At 45.2% G+C, this 22,666-nt stretch overlaps 2 protein-coding genes across 3 annotated transcripts in view; one reads left to right on the top strand and one right to left on the bottom strand.

Annotated features, from left to right (window-relative positions):
* Window positions 1–15,042, top strand: part of CDH15 (cadherin 15) — a 48,684-nt gene extending 33,642 nt beyond the window's left edge. The window contains exons 7-14 of the mRNA XM_066582972.1: window positions 1–186; window positions 2,607–2,860; window positions 7,427–7,569; window positions 7,766–8,002; window positions 8,413–8,652; window positions 13,834–13,970; window positions 14,141–14,305; window positions 14,389–15,042. Of these exons, the coding sequence (XP_066439069.1) occupies window positions 1–186; window positions 2,607–2,860; window positions 7,427–7,569; window positions 7,766–8,002; window positions 8,413–8,652; window positions 13,834–13,970; window positions 14,141–14,305; window positions 14,389–14,589 (1,563 nt within the window). The 3' untranslated portion in view covers window positions 14,590–15,042. The remainder of the gene's footprint in view (window positions 187–2,606; window positions 2,861–7,426; window positions 7,570–7,765; window positions 8,003–8,412; window positions 8,653–13,833; window positions 13,971–14,140; window positions 14,306–14,388) is intronic.
* The window catches only part of SLC22A31 (solute carrier family 22 member 31), a 30,292-nt gene continuing 19,756 nt past the window's right edge, over window positions 12,131–22,666 (bottom strand). The window contains exons 4-9 of one of the 2 annotated variants that reach the window (XM_066582973.1): window positions 21,627–21,795; window positions 21,057–21,202; window positions 19,447–19,555; window positions 18,684–18,892; window positions 18,492–18,603; window positions 12,131–15,522 (exon numbers count right to left, since the gene is read on the bottom strand). In XM_066582973.1, coding sequence (XP_066439070.1) covers window positions 15,105–15,522; window positions 18,492–18,603; window positions 18,684–18,892; window positions 19,447–19,555; window positions 21,057–21,202; window positions 21,627–21,795 — 1,163 coding nt within the window. In that variant the 3' untranslated portion in view covers window positions 12,131–15,104. The remainder of the gene's footprint in view (window positions 15,523–18,491; window positions 18,604–18,683; window positions 18,893–19,446; window positions 19,556–21,056; window positions 21,203–21,626; window positions 21,796–22,666) is intronic. The other variant, XM_066582974.1, reaches the window with a different exon arrangement.

The raw sequence follows: 22,666 nt of genomic DNA, 5'->3' as shown, positions 1-22,666 counted from the left end.
TTTGTCATGGAGGTCGCAGAGCAGATCGCTGGTTTAGATGTTGGCAGAGTGAGTGTGACCGACAGAGATCTCCGTGGATCCCCAAATTGGATGGTCAAATACTCAATCATCAGCGGAGACCCCCATGGTGCATTCTCTATTCGCACAGACCCACAGACCAGCGAGGGCATTCTGTCCCTTGTCAAGGTAACACCAATACCTGCACACATAGAAGATGCTCTAGGACTGGTGAGAGGATTGAATTCGGTCTGTTTTTTTGAGCTGTTATTATTGATAATACAAGGACCATCATCAGTGGATCAGGATGCAATTCTACATATACTACTAGCAGTACCCTCCAATAGCCCCCAGGTGGTGCTGTACACCTTATGATTATACAGAAGAAGCTCTGTGCTACAGAATGTCAGGATACTCTGTGGGAATATACAATTTTACCAAGGACACCCCGACCTGGAGTTATGTAACTTTGTCATGCTTTGTGGGATATTCTGCGCTTGACAACTGTGTGATATTCTCATGTAAATGTGTCAAATCTAAGATAGTTAACACCTAGAATGTTTGTAATAATAAAGTACCAGAATTGTAGATATGGGTCCACGTTATAGAAACCCATCTCTGCCAACGTTCTTTAATAGAGCCCTCACCTGCATTAAAGTGACCCTCCAGTCCTGGAGAAACAAAGATGGCCAGACCATTTCTGTGAGGCCGGCTTCACACAGGCGATAAAACTCACGTGAGATTTGTGCGTTTTGAGACTGATGAATATGAACCCCATTCATTTGAATGCGTTTATACACGAGTGATGTTTTCCTGCATGGCACCGCAATGCTATCTGGCTGCGTGATCTCACATTGAAGCCCCATTAAAAGCAATGGGAGAACTTAACGATCCTCTTCCGCAGCTGTGCCAGCCGTGCCAGAGGATCCCTGCATCCCTGAAGTAATGCAAAGCAGTTTTCAAATGAAACCGTCTTGCATGTACAGGGCTTTCACATGGGGCGGGGAGCACGATACGGGGGCTATAGTCACGGTCCCATATCGCGCTCGTCCGTGTGAAGCTAGCCTGACTGCGTGATACACCCTGTTGTATGCATCGGTAGTCTAAGGCTAACTTCGCACGGGCGATCGCAGTATGGGGCCGTGAATCCCACCCCCACCATGTGGAATCCCCAGGGATGTGAGATGTTTGTTTTCATAGCATAACAGCCTTGCATCACTTTGGGGATGCAGGGATCCTCCGTCACGGCTGTCACAGCTACGGTATAGGATCATGGAGTTCTCCCATTGTTTTCAAGATAGAACCTGCTGCCATTTGTTTCCCGTATAGTATCGCATCGAGTCATATTTGTGCGTCTCACAACACACAAATCTCCTCTCGCGATTTTGAGTCCATGTGAACCCGGCCTAAGGCACCACATGCTGATCTTGCTAGCACATAATGCCCATATGAACAGCACTGGTCAATCAAAGCAGGTGTAGCGTCTTAGACTACCGATGTATACTAACTAATACACAGTGTGCATCAGGTAGTCAGAGAAGCTGGTGTGGCCATCTTTGTTTCTCCAGGACTGGAGGGTTGCTTTAATTAAGCTTTGCAGAGATCTTTAGTCTTCAAATTGCAAATGTGAAAACTTAAGACTGTACAACTGTATTACTTGAAATGCAGCTCAGCTTTCGCAAGTTATTTTAGAGGTAAATGTCTTTTTATAATGTTAAGAGCTTATTTACACAAACGTATATTGGCCGGCGTTTTCACGGCCGGGTGATGTATGCTTCCATCTAAGCAGTCCCCTTCCCTCCCCCTCACTGACTCTCTCCTCCGCCAGCGTTTGCAATGGCAGTTCATTAATTAATAGCTAAGCACTGCCTGTAATTGGCTGAGCGCTCAGCCAATCAGCACAGCCCTTTCAGGAGGTGGGAATTTTTAAATCCCCACCTGCTGAAAGTGCTGGACAGCAGTGCAGGGGAGCCAGCCGGAGGATGCGTCTGAGCGAAGAGTAAGGGTTTGTGGTGTGTTTTTTTTCTTCTTTTTTTAACCAGCTAGGGATGATTTACAGGGAAGGGCTTATATTTCAAGCTCTTCCCCGAAAATCATGCTGCGGGGGTTGGGCCAAAACCACTGCTTTCAATGGGGCTGGCAGCAGCGTCAACCCCATTGAAAGCAATGGGATAGCACCCTGGACTTCTGCCATAGCTGTGGCAAAGGATTCTTTCATCCCCGAGGGGATGAAGGAAACTCCTGCCACAGCTGTGGCAGAAGTCCACGATATACTCCCTATGTTTTCAATGGGGCTAGCACTGCTGCCGTTGGCCCCATTTGAGAACACTGAGCGATATTGCAGATTTCTTCTCTGCGATGCGAAGCTCTACTGAAACATCGCAAATGAGTATGAAACCATTGGAATCATTGGTTTCATAATCATCGCTGTCGCATCGCAGGGGAAAAAAAAAATCGCAAGTGGGTGTCCACCCTTATCCTGCTCTGGAGTTATATCTCAAAGTTACTGAACCTTATTATGTTAAGATATACAGTTATGTTCAAAACAGCTGTGGAAAGGCTTTATGTGATACTATGTATACAGCGTTAATCACCGTTATCTCCTCCAGCCTCTGGACCACGAGACAAGCAGCATCCATAATCTAACTGTGTTGGCTGAGAATGAAGCTCCACTTCTGCCATCAGTTCCCCGCACATCTCATGCTCAAGCCCGGATCAAGGTCATTGTGAAGAACCTAAATGAGCCGCCAGTCTTTTCAGAGAACCCCATGATGGTGAGAGTAAAGGAGAGGATTAACCCAGGAAGCGTCATTGGTGTCTTCACTGCAAAGGACCCGGACATCAGTCTGTCCCAGGAGATCCGGTGAGGCGTCTGCAGTGTGTGACATCATCAGTAACTTGCCTTCTGTGCGCACTTCTAGATTTAGGCCGTTCTTTCCTTTTTCACTTAACTGTTTCCCTATGAAGCCTCCTTTTTATCGTATTGCAACACACAAACTTGCGATTTTTGTGCGATATGTTTTTAACATTAGACACTCCTACTGACTTTCGCGTGAGAAAATCGCTGCGTTTTTTTTTGCCGTGATTTCACTATCGGCCTTGTGAAACTAGCCTTACCCCATAGGCCAACTTTACACGCTGAGGAATTTCTATTCGCTGTAGTAATTCTACAGCATTTACAGTACAAGCCATGTGGAGGGAATTTTTTTAAAAATCTCCTTCCCGTGGCGTGAAGTTTTCTGTAACAAATCAGAAGCATTTTTGAAAAACACTGAATTCTAATTCATCTTTGTCCACAGCTAGTGGGTTTAAAAAAAACAAAAATGTTCAAATTTCTTCCTTTTTGAATTCCTACAACGCTTCTCCGTCTGCATCTGGCAGCCGTGGCGGAGGATCGCTACTTCTCCCGACGTGATGCGAGGCGGTATCAATATAAAAACGCCTTACATCTGCGGGGAAAACCGCACTCGCCTGTGTGACATTAGGTTTAGTTGCCAAATTTACAAACTCTCAGCTGTTTGCAAAACCAAGAACAATTTAAAAGGACACTGTCAGCGCCATAACCTACGTTATGGGGCTCAAGAGGTTAAGGAACGGGGGAGTCTGAGGAGGTATGTTTCATACTTACTGAGCGCTACGTTCCTGCGCCATGTCCCCAAGAAGTCAGCACACACGGACAGCTTGACTCGCTCTGTGCGCACACCTCCCAAACCGCTGACTCCCACTGACTTTATGGGGACACTGCGCAGGAACAGGGCACTAGGTAAGTATGAAACATACCTCTCTGAACTCCCCGTTCCTTTACCCTTGAGCCCCATCATGTACTTTAGGGGGCTCAAAGGTGCTGACAGTCTCCCTTTAAAGAATTCAAAACAACTACTATAACAAGTGGTTTCTCCAGTCAACACGAGGTCACATTTAATGACTCCTGCAGTCTCAGGATTATTCACCCCTTCATGACAAGCCCACTTAGTAGAGCACCTTTTGCTGTTCTCTCCTGCTCCAGACGTGATGTATAGCCAGACACCGGCTTCTGACTGCGTTCCTGAGGAACCTTAGCTCATTCCTCATGCTTCATTCTTCCTCCTCCAGACACACTGCTGATCCACAGGTCCGAAAAGTTCAAGTTTGATTGTTCCACAAAACAGAATACCAAAACCTCTGTGGCCGATTTATACGATATTGAACATATCAGAGCTGATTTTTCTTGTGCTGTTGGGTCAGTAGAGGTGAACTTGGAGTTCGGGCATGAAGACCTTCAGCTTTTAGTATGTGCCTCTCTGTGTAAACTGAAGCCTCAGTGCCTGCTGCCACCAAATCCAGCTGCAGGTCTTCTGCAGGCACTGGAGGGTTTTTGACCACCTACCTCCTCAGGAAGCTGGTGGCGGCTTCCACATTCTGTCACATCTAGGCACTGCAGTGGTCCTTCACCTTTGTACTTGTGAACTGCTTCCAGCTGCATCTCTAGGGATATTCAGCGCCTTTATCTTTTTTTATATCATTTTCCTCGTTTGTACAAGACAATGATTTCTTAATTTTTTCGACCACTCTCTTGCCTTGGACCAGATTCACCCGAGCGTGCGCATGAGCATAGTGTTTTTGCAGAACAAACAATGCTTTTTTTGTGTGCATCAGCGCATTTTACTGTACATTTTTCACCCACAAAGTATATTTATTTGCGAGCTGCTTGAAATTGCTAATTAGCCTAAGGAGCGCTAGATGGGTTTTCCAGCAGAATTACAAAGCATATCGCATAGCTCCCAGTGTATTGCATGTGCATTTGCGCACCCCCACCCCCATTGACCTCTATTGAGAGTTTGGCTGTGCAAATGTACAGGAAAAAATGAACATGCTGTATTTTTAATGTGACTGAAATGCTCAGGAAAAATACGCGAATGTGACCAAATCCATCGGTTATATTTTTTGCGTACTATACACGTAAGCTTTGTGTGCACAAATACTGTAGCCAGATTTCTAACATGCCATTAAACATCACAGTCAACAAAGGCAAAACCTTTCCAGGTGACTGATGTGTATTATCTCAAGAACACCTGAAGCAACCAATGAAGCTCTTAATTAGTTATATCAGGTGTGCTTGAGCTAAAGCACAATTTGCAAGTGTGAGAAACGTTATTCAGGGGGGGTTGGATAAATCTGAAACTGCAGTAGCCATTACAAGAAGTATATTTTTTTCTGTATTGAATCTGGACAAATCACTTTTTCTTTTTTGTAATTTTATTCTTGTCCTATTAAAAATAAAAATTGCAAATTTGGCAAGCCTATGGCCGCCTGCAGACGGCCAGGTCAGATCCGGCTGCGAAAATTCTCGCAGCGGGAACCGACCCGAACCCCTGCAGAGAGCAGCGTGTACTCACCTGCTTCCGCGGCTTCAGCTGTTTGATGTGCCGGCTGCCGGCGCATGCGCATGCGCAGACCGGAGCCGGCGGCTGGGGAGTGAGATTTCTGTACTGGGCTCTGTGAGTACTGCAGAGAAAGAGCATGCAGCAATTTGTTTGCCGCGCGAGATTGCGCACGGACAAGTCGCGGCCGTCTGCCTAGGGTTGCGTTTGCTAACGCAATGCTATGGCAGCTTCCACAGGCGGAAATGTCACGGGAAATCCCGCCACGTAATTTCCGCCCATCTGCAGGCGGCCCAACGAATAGGGGTTATTTTATTACAACTGTATATTTAAGCGTTTCTTTTAGGCCTCATTCACATGGGCGTTTTCATGCGGTATGAGCTCTTTCACACGAGCGTATATCGGCTGCCTAATCACGGCCGGACGATATATGCTACGATCTGATGCGTAAAAACAAATGAACGGGCACACAAATCTAACGTTTGTGCACCCATTCAGACGGCATGGGCCCAGCGCATAAACACAGAGACCGCCATGCTATTTCCCCCTCCCTCGCCGACTCACCTCCTCACTTCCGGCTGTTTGCAATGGGAGTGGGTAAGAGCGAAGCTAAGCTCCCACCCCCTCCCCTTGTCCATGGACAGCAATGGGAGGAGGTGGCATGGGGCGGTGCTACGCTCGTGTGAAAGAGCCCTATAGCCGAGTGAAAAAACTGCGTCTATTAGAACTAATAGTTTCCTATAGAACCGTTTAGATAAAGGAATTTTAGACGCGCAAAATTCGCACCTTCAAAAGATAGGACATGGGTGGCTACAATGTACACATCTAAGGTCCACACTGTGTGAAAAGATAGGACCTGACTAGAGATGAGCGAACGTACTCGTAATGAGTACTTACGCACCCGAGTACCGCCATTTTCGAGTACTTCAGTACTCGGGCGTAAAGATTCGGGGGGCGCCGGGGGGCGGGGAGAGGCGCGGCGGTGCGGGGGGGAGCAGCGGGGAACAGGGGGGGAGCCCTCTCTCTCTCCCTCTCCCCCCCCACTCCCCACTGCTACCCCCCGTGCCGCCACGGGGCCCCCCGAATCTTTACGCGCGAGTACCGCTGTACTCGAAAATGGCGGTGCTCGGGTGCGTAAGTACTCGTAACGAGTACGTTCGCTCATCTTTAGACCTGACCTATCTTTGGTGCGTGCTGCGCAGGAGTTTCCACAGACTCATATGGAAGCTGGAGTTTAGCTGTGTCCGACGCTCTGAAAAGAAGATTACAAATCATTAAAAGGATTTCTGCCACACAGCAGCAGCGCCGCTACACCCAGAAGCACATTTTAAATGTCCCGCTGTAAACTCCTGTTAGTCTCTGCGGGGATTAAGGGAACCCTCAGGGCTTACCTTCTTCCTTACGGGGACTAACAGGAGTTTACAGCGGGACATTTTAAATGTCCTGCTGTAAGCAGTGGGGAATTCCCCAGCAGCAGGGGACTCCCTCCACTTTTCTCTCCAGCATCGGGTTCCCCAAAGCGATTGCCCCACAGCGGAGAGAGAGGGGCAGGGTTAGAGGGATCTGCCCTGTAGCCCCAACCCCTCAACTTGCTATGGGGAATTCCTGCCACACACCTTCTTTGCGCTATGGGGATATCCCTCAGAGAATCCCCCATGGCCCCGCTCTCTCTCTCTCTCTCTCTCTCTCTCCCCCTGCTATGAGGAAATCCTGAAGCCCTGCAGGGCATCTCTCCCTCCATCTGGAGCAGCTGTGCTTTTTTAAGCAACACACTGCTGCGATTTTTCATGTCCATGAAGCTCTAGGTCTTCTGCGTGTGAAAAACTGCCTGTGCACAATACTTATAGTGCAGTATAGCCGCTTCTTTTCACGCGTCTATACAGTGCTAAAACCACGGCCGTATGAAAGAGCCCTTACAGTTCCAGAAAGCTGCGTGACAGCCAATTTGGCTGACATTACATCAGCTATCCCTGGGCCTAGATCTGCCTCTTTATGTAGCAGGTACGACCCCTGATTCCAATTTGCGGAGTAGCCATTATAAAGGCCTTAATAATGGTTTATTTTTCCAGATATTCTTTGATTTCTGACCCTGCAAACTGGCTGCTTGTGGATGCTCAGAGTGGGCAAATAGGGACCAGATACAGCATGGAACGGAAGTCACCATTTCTAGAGAGAGGGTGGTACACGGCGCTGATCGCTGCTACTGATAATGGTGAGAGCACAGGCGGGTGATGGGCCACGCAATTGTAGCATGCCGATGAGGTGCCTATGTATGTAATACATTGTTGTGGAACTAAAGATCTCCACCTCTCCCACCAAAAATAAGCCAATGGGGCATGCTGGGATGTGTAGTTAACACTATTCTACAATAGTGCTTATTCTAAACCCCTCATCTTCCTGTATTTCAGCTGTTCCCCCACTGAGCTCCACAGGGACGCTATCTGTGGAGGTGATAGAACTTAATGACCACGCTCCGGTGCTGTGGCAGCATTCTGGGGAGCTATGCAGTAGTTCACATCATGGTCACGGGATACTACTGAGTGCCACGGATGAAGACATGCCACCCCAGTCACACCCATTCCACTTCCAACTGGATCAATCCTCCATAGCCTTGACCCTTAATTGGAGCATCAGTGAAGTTAATAGTAAGTAGAAAATATATATATATTCTATTCATTGATCGATGCTACAAACAGTTGTGCATACGTTTGCAATGCCCCATATAGAACATTATATATCTAGGTCTTAAAATCTATTTACAGTCTTAAATCATGGAGACGGCGCAGGGACCGTACCAGCTACAGCATAAAATACATAAGTATCGGCTGTGATTAGATTTGCAAAGTTTGACAATGGATCTGGGAGGAGTACGGGACTCCAATATGATCTCATATTTACATTGTTAGAAGCAATTGCCATTACTGAGTGAATATTTGTACAGTGATTTATCCCAGAGTTGGCAGTAATTTAACCACTTCAAAGGTCAGCGCTCTAGAACAGAGAGTTCTGTTGAATACTTATGCTTCACCAAGCAAATATTGTCTCCTCTCCTCAGGTACCCATGCTATGCTGGAACTGCTCAGTGAAGTTGAGGAAGGGGTTTACACTTTGCCCTTGCTGGTATCCGATTCTGGTGACCCACCCTTGGCACAACTGCATATGCTGAATGTGTCTGTCTGTCGTTGTGATGCACTTGGCATCTGTAGTGGCAGTGCCGCTGCTCTCTTCAGCTCTGGAGTGGGTATCAGCCTGAGTGCACTCATCATTATCCTAAGCAGTGTGGCCTTGGTATTAGGTGAGTGGATCAACATGCCCTGGACGATTCTTGTATGTGAACCTACAGAGCTGAAACTACCTGCCCCTCTCACACATTTTACTATACAACATCCATCAAATGCTTCCAGGCTGTACCTGAGTAGTGTTACCAGTTTCATTCCTCTGGCAGGTATATTCTTACTAGTCAGTTTATTTTTTTTTTAAGACCCTTTATTTGCCCAATCGCTTGTTTTTCTACTTAGTGTTGTCTGAGTTGTAGGTCCTTCTGATACAGTAAAGTAACTAAATGATAGAGCCCAGTCCAGGAGGCCGGCTGGACCATCGCTGCTGGCTGTAGTGTTTCCCATTAACCAGCTCTTCTCTGCTGCTGGGGTGCAGATGATGTACTAGACGTTATCCACAGAACGATGCGAGTCTCTGCGGACTGGCGTGTGCAGTCAAATCTACCCATAAAAGGGACAGGTTTCTCCACTAGCCTATGACTTGCAGCACAGCGAAGGGTGGGTTAATGGGAAACACCAAGCCAGCAGACACTGTCCAGTCTCTATTTGTATGAGGATTAGGAAATATATAAAGACAATTTCTCCAGGTTTGCTTTAATAAGAAGCAATAACACACTACATTTTTGAAACAAATGAACTTCACTCTGCATGATTTAATAAGCTAAAAAGTGACGACAGGGACCCTTTAATTAACACAATGCACCCGTACTAAAAGGTGAGGGGATTTCCAAAAGCAAAAAGTTAAAGGGATTATCCAGGGATTGAAATACTTACCTGATCCAGTCCTGCTATCCAGCCCTCTTGCATAGACTGTGACAAAGTAGGGGGTCTGGCTTAGCAAGTGAAATGTGGCAAGAAGCCAGCCCCCTGCAATAACGTCAAACGGTGGGAGGAGGAAACAAGTAAACCACATGACCTAGTGTCAAAACCAGGCATCACTGAACCGGACTGGATAAAGGTATTTCTGGATAAAACCTTTCAAAATAGAAAAAGAACCCTGAGCATATTTTTACCAGCTTGGTCAACAACTGTCGGCCCCAATTCCTTTTCCCCAATTGAGGAGCAGCTGTGGCGTGAGAAAGGAGATTGACACCAGAAATCTGGCAGGTGTTTATCTTGTGGGAAGCAAAACTTCTTGCGTGTTAACGGGCAGGTGTTTTGTTTTTCTTTTACTTTCAATGTTTGAGGAATTGTTTCTAGGTTAAATCATTTCAAGTTCATTTTTTAAACATTTTAAACCATTTTCTTAATTTAAAAAATATACTTTTCTATGTAATCGACAGTCTTATTAAACCCTGGTATATGTGAACAGAACAGTTGTCTGCAGCTGTTCTAGAGAGAATAGCTGCAGACACATCTTGAGCGCCCTCTACTGTTATGCAGCTAGGTGAAGATGGGGCTGAGAAATCCATATTCACCGAGCTGCACAACGCAAGAGAGGTTTTGTAAGAAAAATGTACAGAATAGGCTGATAAAACCTATTAAAATATTGCTTAGAATTGCCTATTCTGTACATTAAAACATTTTAGGTACTCCAAGTCCATGGCGAGAAATATTAAAAATATAGCACGATATAAAAGCTTTAAAAAAAAATATGTTATTTGTGCGTGATTGGAAAGTTGTTGTTTTTTTTAACCACTTGCCCCAAATACTTAGTCATGTAAAAGAGCCTTGCCTATCGCTGAGGATTAATTCACCAGTTATAAAACCAACAAAGCACTCAGGCCCGTGTCACATGAACGTATTTGCACAGCATTTTACGTATGCAAAATAGGCAGTGAATAGAACCCATTGATTTCAATTGGTTGTTTCACGTAAGCGTATTGTGCATTTTGTTCACACAAAAAAGTATGCAGGATGCTCACAAAAGTGGTGCATATTGAATTATTAAATTAATTGCCCATTTGGGGGCTGCATTTTTTTTTGCACGCGCAAATAGTAAAGTAAAACACGCACCTGCGCATGCAAGTACACGGCGTAAATGTGCTTTCGCTCATGTGATACCAGCTTTAGGCTACTTTCACATAAGCGCATATCGACCGGCCTATTCCAATGCATCAGATCACATGGGCGTATTTGTGAGGAGTAAAAATGCCTGGCCAAGCCAATATAGCGCCGGGCGTTTTTACATCGGACCCAAAACATAGTTCTGGAATTATGTTTTGGGCCGGAATATGTCAGCCACTGCATGGACTCCTATGGGAACCCATGGCAGCGGCGGTAAGTGGGGGGCAGTATAGCAGCATGCTGCTAAACTCCCTCCCTCTGTTCTCCTCACCCTGTGCAGGCTCATCTGTCTTCCTCCCCGCTCATTCTGTGCAATGGGAGGGGGCGGAGCCAAGCGCCAGCCCGCCCCACCCCTGCCCATTGATGCTATGGACAAGGGGCGGGGTGGGGGCAGAGCTAAGCATCCGCCCTCTCCCTGCCACTTTCAATAGCCATCAATGGGAGGAGGCGGGGCGGACTGGCGCTTAGCTCTGCCCCGTCCCCTCCCATTGCACAGAACAAGCAGGGAGGAAGATAGGTGAGCCTGTGATGGGGAGGGAGGGAAAATGGGCGATGGCCTGGTGAGCTGTGCATTTGCGCCGGGCTCACTAGGCCATCTAAATGGGCGCACAAACGTTTGATTTATGCGCCCGTTCACTACATTTTTCTCAACAGACGTAGCATATATCAGCTGGCCGATATCCGCTCTTGTGAAAGAAGCCTTATAAAATACAGAGACTTGAAAGTGACCTTATAGTTCACAACTCAATCAGATTCTTTCTAGAATCAGATTAATTTTTGTAGTCCAATTAAAAGTGACTCTCCGGGTCTTGACAAACCAATATGGCCACATGGACTTCTGACTACCTGATGCACTAGTATGCATCGGTAGTCTAACATACTACATGTTGATCTGGTTGGGCGGCACCACTGACTAATCAACGCAGCATGTCGAGTCTTAGACTAATAATGCATACCAATGCACACTGCATCAGGTAGTCAGAGGCGGCCATCTTTGTTTTGCAGGTCGAGAGGGCACTTTAAAAAATAAATAAAATCTGATGATTGGTGGCTATAGGTGATATAGTGGACTTTTATTGCAATAGTTTTTAGAAATGATTCCACCACAAGTGAGACAATTTAAATGGATATTCTAGTTTGAGTAAATAAAGGCTATTTCTATAAAAACCCATTTCATACAAGCGTATAATCAGTGCATTTATGCGTTCGTAATACAGACAAGTGTCCCAGCTCAACCGCAGGTATTCTGACACGAACTCGAAGCCTCATAGTTTCCTGTGATGCACTGAGTTCAGGGCAGGAAATTCGCGGTTGGGCCAGGACACTAGTCTATTATGGATGCATTAGTGCGCTTATAATACGCTCGTGCGAATGCGGCATAATGAAAAGTCCTTTCATTATACTTTCTGGATCTGCACCCCTAAAATTAATAGTGCTTTAAAATGGTCAACATTGATTACTGTGTTAAAGATCTCCGCTTGCTGCTGATCAGTATGAACGTCCATTGTTTATTTGTGGTGCAATTAAATCTGTCCTGTTGCATTATGGAAACACAGTTGCACAACTCGTTACTAGACAGCTCTGATAGGTGTCCAGCTCGTTACAGTAAACCTATGCGGCCATCACATGACCAGGACACATTTCATCCACTGCAACTACACAATAACAAACAAATCTTCAACACAATGTAGACAGTAAATGGGAAAATCGTAGAACTTAAATTGAACAAATAACATTTGCTGAAAAGGTTTCAAATTTGGCCCAAAGGAGTCTTGTGCCCCTTAATATATTTGTCATCCTTCACATCAGCACAATCTTTTCTGATGTCCCTTTTACACAGGACGACAGTCGTCTAACAGATGCACGATCGCAGACCTCACTGCTAAGGTCGTTAGCGTTCATGCAGCGCATTTAGACAGACAGACTTCACAGCTGGAATGCGGGCTTCTCGCTCTTCTATATGAAACACTGAGTGGGGAGCATTTACACTGAGCGACAATGGTTTTTATGCTGAAAGTCATTGATAATGAGTAGTGAACAAATAGTAACAATGTTTTTGCATTTACACTAAATGATTATTGCTCAAATTCGTCCCATGTAAATGGCCAATTACGCCAGTGTATAAAAACACCAGTCTAAGTAAATCTTCAACATATGAATCTGCTCAGCTTCTTCTGCTGTGCGTTAGGGCTTATTCACACGACCGCATTTGCGCCGTGTATTACACGTGCAATATTTGCACATGCAATACGCGGTAAATAGAACCCATTGATTTCAATGGGTTTAGTCACATGCCTTTTTTGGTAGCGCATTTCGGTTGCACAAACAAAAAACCCCCAAAAAACAGCATGTCCCATTTTGGTGCGTATTACACCTCAATTAGCCCATATTAAATGTAACTGGCCATTGAAATCAAAGGCACATGCTTGCAGGCTTTTGGGTTTTTTTTGCGTGCGCGAATACACAAGGTATTCATGTGCAAAAAATACTGTAAAATATGCAGAGATGTGCTCAAAAAACGCAATGCTCATAGCGTTAATACACTTACACCTGTGTTATGCTAGCCTTGCAATGCAACAGGGTCCCCCATAAAAGTTGCAATCTCTCTCCTAAAGGTACCTTTACACAGAATGACCATCGCCCCTTTGCTTTCACCTAGTAGCGATAGTCATTCAGTGAATTGAGGCAGAGTGTGCGGGAATGTTCTTCCCACCGACCTCCATGCACTGCGAAGAGACAGAACAACTCTGGTTTACACTGAGTGAGCAGTAGTTTTGGTTCAGTGAGCTGAAACAAAGCGTCTTGCAACTACTGAGTTCTCGCTCAGTGTCCTGTCTGTGTACACATAGGGAAATTATTGCCAAAAATCAGTTTCAAGTAATTATTTGGGCGATAACCGCCCCGTGTAAAGATACCTTAATACCAGGTGCACTAGATGTTCACTGCAATAGTTTCTCCTCAATTGGAGCTCAAACACGGCAAACAATAGAAGGCTCTGCAGTGTCACAGTGACATAATGTGGGTTATGGGCCACTGACCCTTCAAACCTGGGGACAGGAGCAGTCTCCGGCATCCTGGTCATTGAGACATAGATAAGGAATTAGTAGTAAGTTCAGCTGGACACCATACGATCCATGCCAAATAAAACTGTAATAATTATACATCTGTGTAACTCATGTTATTTGTTGCAGTTCTTGCTTTGCTACTTCTCTTATTTCGCTGCACTGCTGGTAGCGCAGGCCAGAAGGGGTTATTGTCAGACTCAGAGGAGGACGTGCGAGACAATATATTCAACTACAACGAGCAGGGAGGAGGAGAAGAGGACCAGGTACCGGACTGCATTTTTCTTTTCAGCAAGGGCACCACTCTTGTTTATACGACTGAGCTACACTGCCCTAAACAGTCCACAGACAAGAGTGCTGCAGTTTGTAATCTCCTACTGACAGCAGGAAGGGCAGGCAGTGTTAATTACCAATACTGATTTTCCTTATCACACAGGATGCCTATGATATGAACCGCCTCAGGAACCCAGCCATGGCAGTGCCACTATCGCCTCGTTTCAAGCCTCCAATCCGGAGAGATGCTCCCTACAGTCAGACACTTCCCCGATACCCCCGGAGACTCTCTGACCGTCCTTCTGATATTGAAGACTTCATAGAAGATGTGAGTTCTTGGGTTTTATAGTTTCCGTTGTTCTGAAGTCTTGTGATTGAGATGTAAATGTTATTCCCTTGTTTCTCCTGTAGGGGTTGCAAGCGGTAGATTCAGACCCCAGTGTCCCCCCATATGACACTGCACTGATTTACGATTATGAAGGAGAGGGGTCGGTTGCTGGGACACTGAGTTCTATCTTATCTAGTGAAGAAGACAGCGACCAGGAGTACGACTATCTGCAGGAGTGGGGTCCACGCTTTCGCCGGCTGGCAGACATGTATGGCAAACAATGACTATGACGACTAATCTCCATGAAGAGACTATAAATCCTCTGTCGAATACTTCAGCTGGAGGCACAACACCAGTCTATTGGTGTTTTAAATAATTGTTTACAGTAGATGTAAGATTGGGACCAGCTTCTGAGAACAGGTGGTGTACGGCGATGTAGATAACACTGAGGGTATTAGCAGAGGGAAGCAGTGGGCTTTATTCTGCAGCAGGTGGGTTGTTAAAGTGACAAGGACAGAGAGCTTGCACACGGACAACAAGGGTATCTTATATTAATGCACTGGGATCAAGTATGAGGATTGATAAATAATGGAGTGTCACTGGCAGAAGGAGCAGGTTGATGCTTGGACTGATGTCATTACACCTTGATGGAAAAAGGGTTGATGGTTCCACATTGTGGAAAAGTTTCTGATAATTCCACATTTTATACCTGTAATAAAAATCATCCTTGTGGCAAACAGGTGTCCTGCCCAGTGATCTCTCCCATCCGTGAAAAGAAATAGTTTCTGGTCCTTCCGTTTTAGATATAATTTACACTGGGGTTGGCGAGGTCCAGTTCATCATTGGACAGAGCTTTATTATCCTGCCCATTTGTGGAGTTCCTTTTAATCATTTTCTTGGTAGAGCTTGCTAGCCGGGCATAACTATCTGGGTTGTAATCAGCACGGGGTTTACCGTGGGACAGCAGTGGTACTGCATCCTGAGTGGCTTGTAGGAGGAGTGGTGGCCGCCGCAGGCTGTCTCCTTGTCTCAGACTGTCTGGGAGACCCTTCCTTTTAGTTTCCGGCAGTAGAAGAAGACTAAGAACTGAAAGAATGCAGAAAGATGAGAAGACAACATGGTGCAGGAAGAAGCCGGATCTCTGTTGAAGAATGATGATTGGAAAGGAAGCGCGGCCCAATAAACTGAGCCCCAGAATAATGCCCAGGCCAGAACCCCTAGATTGAAAAAAAAAATAGATTTTATAAATCCATTCTAGAAGGCTAGTAATGAACTGTATAGACCTACAAATTAAAGGGCTATTCCATTTTTTTTCTATACCATCTGCTAGCAAAATTTAAAAAATATGATTTGCTCTTACCTTTCTTATATCAGTGCAGTTGCCTCCTGTACATACAGTAGTATGGTGTTGGCCATAAATCAGTCCTCTTTAATGCATCTACATGCTAAGTGAATAGGACTAAACATGGCGTCCATCATAACTTTTTGGTATTCAGTTAGTAACAAGAATGTATGACCTACATGTGCTACGTCAACATAAAATACACATCCATGTCATAATGGATTAAGACTACTAGTGCAAAACTAATTGGCGACTTTGTGATGCTTTAAAAAGTTAACTGTACATTAAAACCAGGTAGAACAACTTCAGTGAGGCTTCTGAGAGCCATGATGCTGACCTTCTGCTGTAGTTAGTAATACTGTCCTGCTCCTCAAATTACTATTCACCAGAATTATACCATGTTCAGCTCTATTCCGTTATCTTACAGATGTATTACTCAGGACTAAAGGTCCCTTTATATGGGTCGATTATTATCAGACCTGAATGCTCACTCGCCAACAATCAGGCCATGTAAGGACGAATTATCAAATGCTCATTCATAGGCAGATTGTGTAATTTAGGTGAACATAAAAATACTCGCTGGTTGGCTGCACATCTCCATGTAAAGTGGGAGATGTGCAGCTGATCAACGACAGCCGCAGAGGAACAAATGATCGTTTTAACATTTGGTCATTCCCCCTAGAGGAGATAATCTGCAAGTGTACAAAGAGGGAACGAGCGCTGACGGCATGCTCCTTGTCAATCAGTGGTTGTTACCACGGGCAAGTTCCTGCCCATGTAAAAGGAGCCTAATCCACATTATACTATTTTTCCAACTTTGGCCAATGCACTACTATAAGATATACATGTAATCCAAATTTTGTTCATGCGTCTATTATAAAAGTGTAGAATTTCCTATTCTATTAACAAAAAAAAATATTTAAAAAATCTACACAAAAGAATACCCCTTTAAGCCAATGAGAATTAACAGCTCCAATTTCCTGTCTATATATATGGGGCAGCATTGTAGAAGTAAGGGTCCTCTTACACAGGACGACTGGCAGGTGTTTATCGCTCCTGCACTTTTACACAACCGATCATTGCACAGTGAATGGGAATTGCCTACCTCTATTTACAGTAAATAGGCAGTCGTTCACAAATGAACTGTCTGTTTAGATTGGCTGATCATTATTTGATGTTTATGCATGCATAAACTGTACAGCAAACGATAAGCGAACAAGTTATCATTAGCTCATTAGTCGTTCAGTCGCTGGCAGTGATTACACTGAATGATAGGCATTCAGTTTTGTTCGATCTAGTGATAAAATGGATGGAAATTGTGTAAAAGGCCTTTTCGTGCTCATGTAACAGAGTACAGTTTGAGTAGACAAGTGACAAAAATCGGGTCAGAGCAGTCATCACTCCACTCTCTTCTGCAACTTGCATACAATAAGTATACTCGTAAAAAACAAACAAAAAAAAAAGACAACAACATGCTTTCCCTTGAAGTAGTTGTCATAATGGAATGAAACTTTCTCTGTGATTGTAACTTTGATATAAGTGATTACAATATCCGAGCAAAAGGATCATTTATTGCAGAAAATTGATCACTATGAAGGGAGGCTCTAGTACCCTGTTGTACCGAATCTAGCTTGGATACAAGATGTGATACGGGTGAGCATGGAGGCTCTAGAACCCTGTTGTACCGAATCTAGCTTGGCTACAAGATGTGATACGGGTGAGCATGGAGGCTCTAGTACCCTGTTGTACTGCCTCTAGCTTGGATACAAGATGTGATACAGGTATCGTATCCTGCGGCATATCGGTCCACGTTTGCTGTAACTGAGCCTCTAGTTCATGCAAACGCGTAGGCTGCTGAAGTTGGTGTCCCAGATGGTCCCTTACATGTTCTATAGGAGATAAATCTGGTGACCGGGCAGTCACGGAAGTGTGACAATGTTGTGGAGACATTCCTATGACCTCCTTGTGTGTTCAGCCAAGCATTATCCTGTTGTGAAATGCTTCTTGGAAGCTGCCATGAGAGGAACACATGTAGGATGTCCTGAGCATATCGCTGAGCAGTCATTGTCCCTCGTACAACTACTAGAGGAGACCGACTTTCGTATGCGATGGCCCCCCAGACTATCACTCCAGCAGTGGGGTCAATGTGCCGCTCCACAGCAAAGGCAGGATTGAGGCTTCACCCCTAGGTCTACCAGACATGAAAACTGCCGTCAGTGCCCAAACTAAACCAGGATTCCTCACTGAAAAAAACCTGGTTCCACTCACGGCGCACATCAGTCAAATGCCTGGAAATGGTTCCAACAGACACAGAAACCTGTAACGATAGCGCCAACTGTGTCTGGATGGCAGACAACAAAACAGTTAGAGCTGCTCATGCTTGTCTGATGATCGTCTCTACTGGTGGCCTGTTTAGGGTGTCAACCATTGGTCCCAACACCTCCTAACAGTCAGGTTAGAATGGCCCGGGTGGCAGGCAATTTGTTGATACGACCTTCCAGATTCTCGGATTCAAATTCAAACCCTGATAACGGAGTGAAATCTCTTCTATTGAGTCATAAAGGCATCTAGTGGCCAACAAGCTCTGCACAAGCAGAAAAAAGTCCACTAAACACAAGTAACCTCTGAGAGCCTTTGTATAGGCCAGAGGTGGAACCACTTTTAGGGCCTCAGGTGGCAAGACTGTTCACGCTACAACTCTCATCATTTACATATCTGCCTCAGATGGAACTGCGTGCAGGGTTTTGCACTAAAAATGATAAGTTCTTCTAGGGGCAGGATTTTTTTTTTTGACAAAGCGTGTACATCAAAACATTCTGTACCAGGTCAGATTATTGTACTCACCGAATTATAGTTGGCAACACCTCACTGGCAAAAAAGACACTCAGCATCACTACAGCATGAGAAGAGAGGGACCCCAGTACAGATATGGCTATAGTAACTGCAGTAAAGAGATCTGGATTGGAGAGAAACTAGTTAGTAATGATGGAAATAAAATTAGGCTACAAGACAAAATAGCAAATGTGAGAGTCTTACACTGTGTAAGGGCCAGGAGCAGCAGAGAGCAGAACCCGGTCAGGATGGTGCACAGGAGAAGAACTGCCCGACGTCCCCAGTGGTTCACAGTGATGCAGAGGAAAATACAAGCAAGGAGATCACTACCGGCCCGGAGAAAATAAGTTATAGAGCTACCTAGAACCATGAGGTTCCGGGTAAAGCACGGTCTGATGCCACAGCCAATGAACCTGGATAGGAGATGGAACAAATGTGACTATAGGATTACTGGCACAAAAAAACACTACTCAAAGTTATTGTGCAAATTACTAAAGCACAAATCCTGGCCAGTAATGGAAGGATCTCCAATTTAATTAGATATAGGGTTATATCCATAGGGGCCTGTATTCTAGTATGCCAACGGACCTGACAAACCCCTAACATCTGAAGATTTCTCTGAGCAATCCCAGGTGAACGCCACTACTCTTACACTAGAAAAATTGTGAAAAACTAATTCGGTTTTCCAAAGGGTCTCAGAAAAACGAAAGCTGCAGTTGTTGGTATGGACAGTTGCTCCACATTTCCTTCGTACTAGACTGAGATGATTTTCTTTGGCAAAGGCAGAAATAGTTTTAGAGGAGGAAAACCTCAAAATCTCAACTTGCTCACTCGGGTGTAAGCATATTATATTAGCGTTTCCGAAGTTACACACATTTACATCTGGCAGACCTACGATTTAATACTGAATATATGGAAGAATTGAGAAATTTTGGATAAAACATAAGACATTTGGGAAGGGACTTACGCAGTGAATCCAAGAATCAATGCATTCCGCCAAATAAGACGAGTCCTGAACAGACTGCAGAAGCTGTAATATCGAGGACGAGGAAAACCCTCCCAAAATGAGTCTATTTCTTACAAGAAAGAAAATTAGATTATCATTAATGTGGAAAAGCATTACTAATTCTACCATTTTCTAATACGGCTAATAGCTGGTGCTGTTCTAATGCAGCACGTGTTAGTATGATGTCTGCTTTCTATAGCCTCTATCTAGATAGTTATTCTATAATAGGGTTATCCTAAGGTTTAAAGTTATCCCCTATCCACAGGATAGGGAATAACTGATTGGTGGAGGTCTGACGACTAGGTCCCCCATTGCTCATGAAAACAGGTGTTTCATGTACTCCCGTGTGAATGGAGTGGCGGCTGCAAGCATTTGTACAGGTGCTCCATTAATCTCTGAGCGACTACTGAGAGCTTGTAGTTGGCTATCTCAGTTAGTTCCATAGAGAAACAGCAGTAGTGTGCATACTCAACCAGCTCCATTCTTATGGCTGGACATGGGACCCCTGTCTTTGTGACTGATGGGGGACCCAGTGATCAATCATCATATGGAAAAGGTTAACCCTTTCAAAATGGGTATTCCAGAGACAGAATGCTTATTCAAGTTTTTATCCATCCACTGTCTGGGTAAAAACTGATAGATCAGTAAGGCTTTAACTGCTGAGACCCCCACAGATTCCGAGAACGGGGTTGCCATTTCCCCATTCCTTCTCACTTTAGGGTCACTTTCCCACCCACAGTGCCATTATTGATAGGAGTGCTGTGACCAGAAATAGTCAAGCGATTTGTTCTTGGCCATCTCTGGCAAGCCCACTGAAAATGAATAGAGTGGCACTACGCATGCACGACCACCACCCCATTCAATCTACTCCTCACCGAGAGCCTGAAGTGAGGAGTAATGGGAAAACAGGACCCCATGTTCTTGAGATCAGTGGGGATCACAGCAGTTGGACCCCCACTGATCTATCAGTTTTCATCCATCAAACGGATAGGTGAAAACTGGAACAAAAACGTCCCGTCTTTGGAATACCCCTTTACGGCCCAATGTCCAAGGGCAGATGTGATTTGCTGCACCTGCATGGGAGATCTGCAAATTAAGGCGCCCGCAGAGCATTTAAAGGCATGCGGATGTGATTTTTTTCCCCGGCGTGTGGATCGCACGTGTGGGAAGGAATTGCAGCATGCTCCATATTGCTGTGGATCCTGGAGGGACAGCTTCCATTGAAGTCAATGGAAGCCTTCTGAGCCGCGACACACCCGCAGCTGTCACTATGGATGTGCCGCCGATCTGCGGGAAAGCAGGAGATTTAAAATAGAAAAAAAGGGTACTGCCCATGCGTCGGGCACCGCGCCCGGACATCTGCCGTGCTGAAGAAAGAAGATCTGGCCGCTACAGAGGAGACCCGTGTTGGATCCGGAGAGGTAAGAAACTGTATTTTTTTCCATAGCCGTGGGCATGCACGGATTCCGCTGCGGGATTCAGCAGTGGAATCCGTGAGTGCAAGTGGACATGAGGCCCAAGTCTGAATTTTATTGAATAGTTAATAGCATTTGAGCCGCTTTGCTATTCACCTGTAAACAGATTCTCTCGATCAGCAAAATCATCTCCGGTGTCTATTCCATTTGCCCTGGAGAAGAGGAGGAGCTCTGCCTTGCATCGATTTAATTGCTGTGTTGCCAGAAGCCAGCGGGGAGATTCAGGGAACAGTAACTGGCAGCTACATGCATGGAGAGATGTGAACACCACAGAAAGTGATAAGGCTAAACTAGGCCATGCACATAAAATCGTATGAACAATCCCACCTGTAAATTGAAAGGCTAAACTGACCAAACCGGAACCGGCTTGTAAAAAACAAAACAAAAACAAGGATTCTGTAAACTGCAAATGATCGGACAAACAAACTTTGCACTTGTATTTTTGGCAAACCATGGCTGGAATTTTACAGCTAGTCAGACGACATTTTTGACAGACAGAAGTCTTATGCTGGTCGTTTGTGAATGTTTGTGTAATATTTTCACACAACTATTCCCTTACATGTATAGGCAGCTTTACAATCACCCCTATCTAATCATTATACAGTGCCGACACATTCCACCTATCTAACAGGAGCACAGAATACATGAAACACATAAGTCACTTACCACCAATAACTAGAAAGTAAAAATAACGCTGCGGTTATTGCCCCTTGCAAAATTTTCCAGTCAGAGCACAGCACGGCCATTCCTGGGAGCAGCAGCTCACCTCCTAACCAGAAAAATCCTCCAATCATTGTTATCATCAGCCGGAGACCTGGGGTGCAAAGCTCTAACCCTGCGGAGAAGAGCAACAAAGTCCTGGTCAGTACTGTACATGGTATATCATCAGGGCAGGTAGAAGACACTAGAGGTGCCTACCTGAGAGAGCCTGACATCCAGAAAGCATAAGAGCGAGAAAGTAGAGAATGACAGGAATGTTAAAGCAGAAGTTAAATACCAGTGTACAGATATAGGGTAACTAGTAACTTCATATAAGCTCACAGTATTAATAATGATCAGTTTACAGAAAAAAGAACCATAATCATCGTACAATTAGTACAAAACGTGACATCGTATTATTCTGCTGTGTTATGCCCAGAGTACACAAGCCGGTGAGCTAAAAACTAAGAGATTCCGACAAATGAGCGATTTTTCACTCAGTACCGTTTCCAGGGATTACCGTCCCGTGTAAGGCCCCCTGTCCACGGCCGTGATTTCGCCAGCGGTAAATCATCGGCGAATCACGCCGGCTGAAGCTTTCCATAGCATTGCTATGGAAAGCGCCCGCCCCGTGTCCATGAGCAGAGAATGATTGCAATGCTGCGAATTGCCCTGATTCTCCGCGGTCAGCCTATCTGTCAGATAGGCTGTCTTGCTGGGAACCGTCTGCCGGCTCCTGTGGCGGATATTCGCCGCGGGATACCGCAACGCCTGTGGACAGGGGGCCTAAGGCCGCCTGTGCATGGGCATACCATTTTAACACAAGCGTATTTCCGCTGTGGGAGAACGCTTAAAGTCACCGCAATTTTCCATAATAGGTTCATCGCGGCAAATCGCAGCATGACGTGATTTTTATACAACACCCTGCTCAGTGCTGGCTCACTAAATCATCCCAGACAGATATTTGTCCAGCCTTTGTTTGAACACTGCCACTTATTGATCACCCT

Source organism: Eleutherodactylus coqui, chromosome 11 (assembly GCF_035609145.1).
Source record: "Eleutherodactylus coqui strain aEleCoq1 chromosome 11, aEleCoq1.hap1, whole genome shotgun sequence".
Taxonomy (NCBI): domain Eukaryota; kingdom Metazoa; phylum Chordata; class Amphibia; order Anura; family Eleutherodactylidae; genus Eleutherodactylus; species Eleutherodactylus coqui.
The sequence above is the reverse complement of the archived record's forward strand: the minus strand, read 5'-3'. Positions and strand labels throughout refer to the sequence as shown.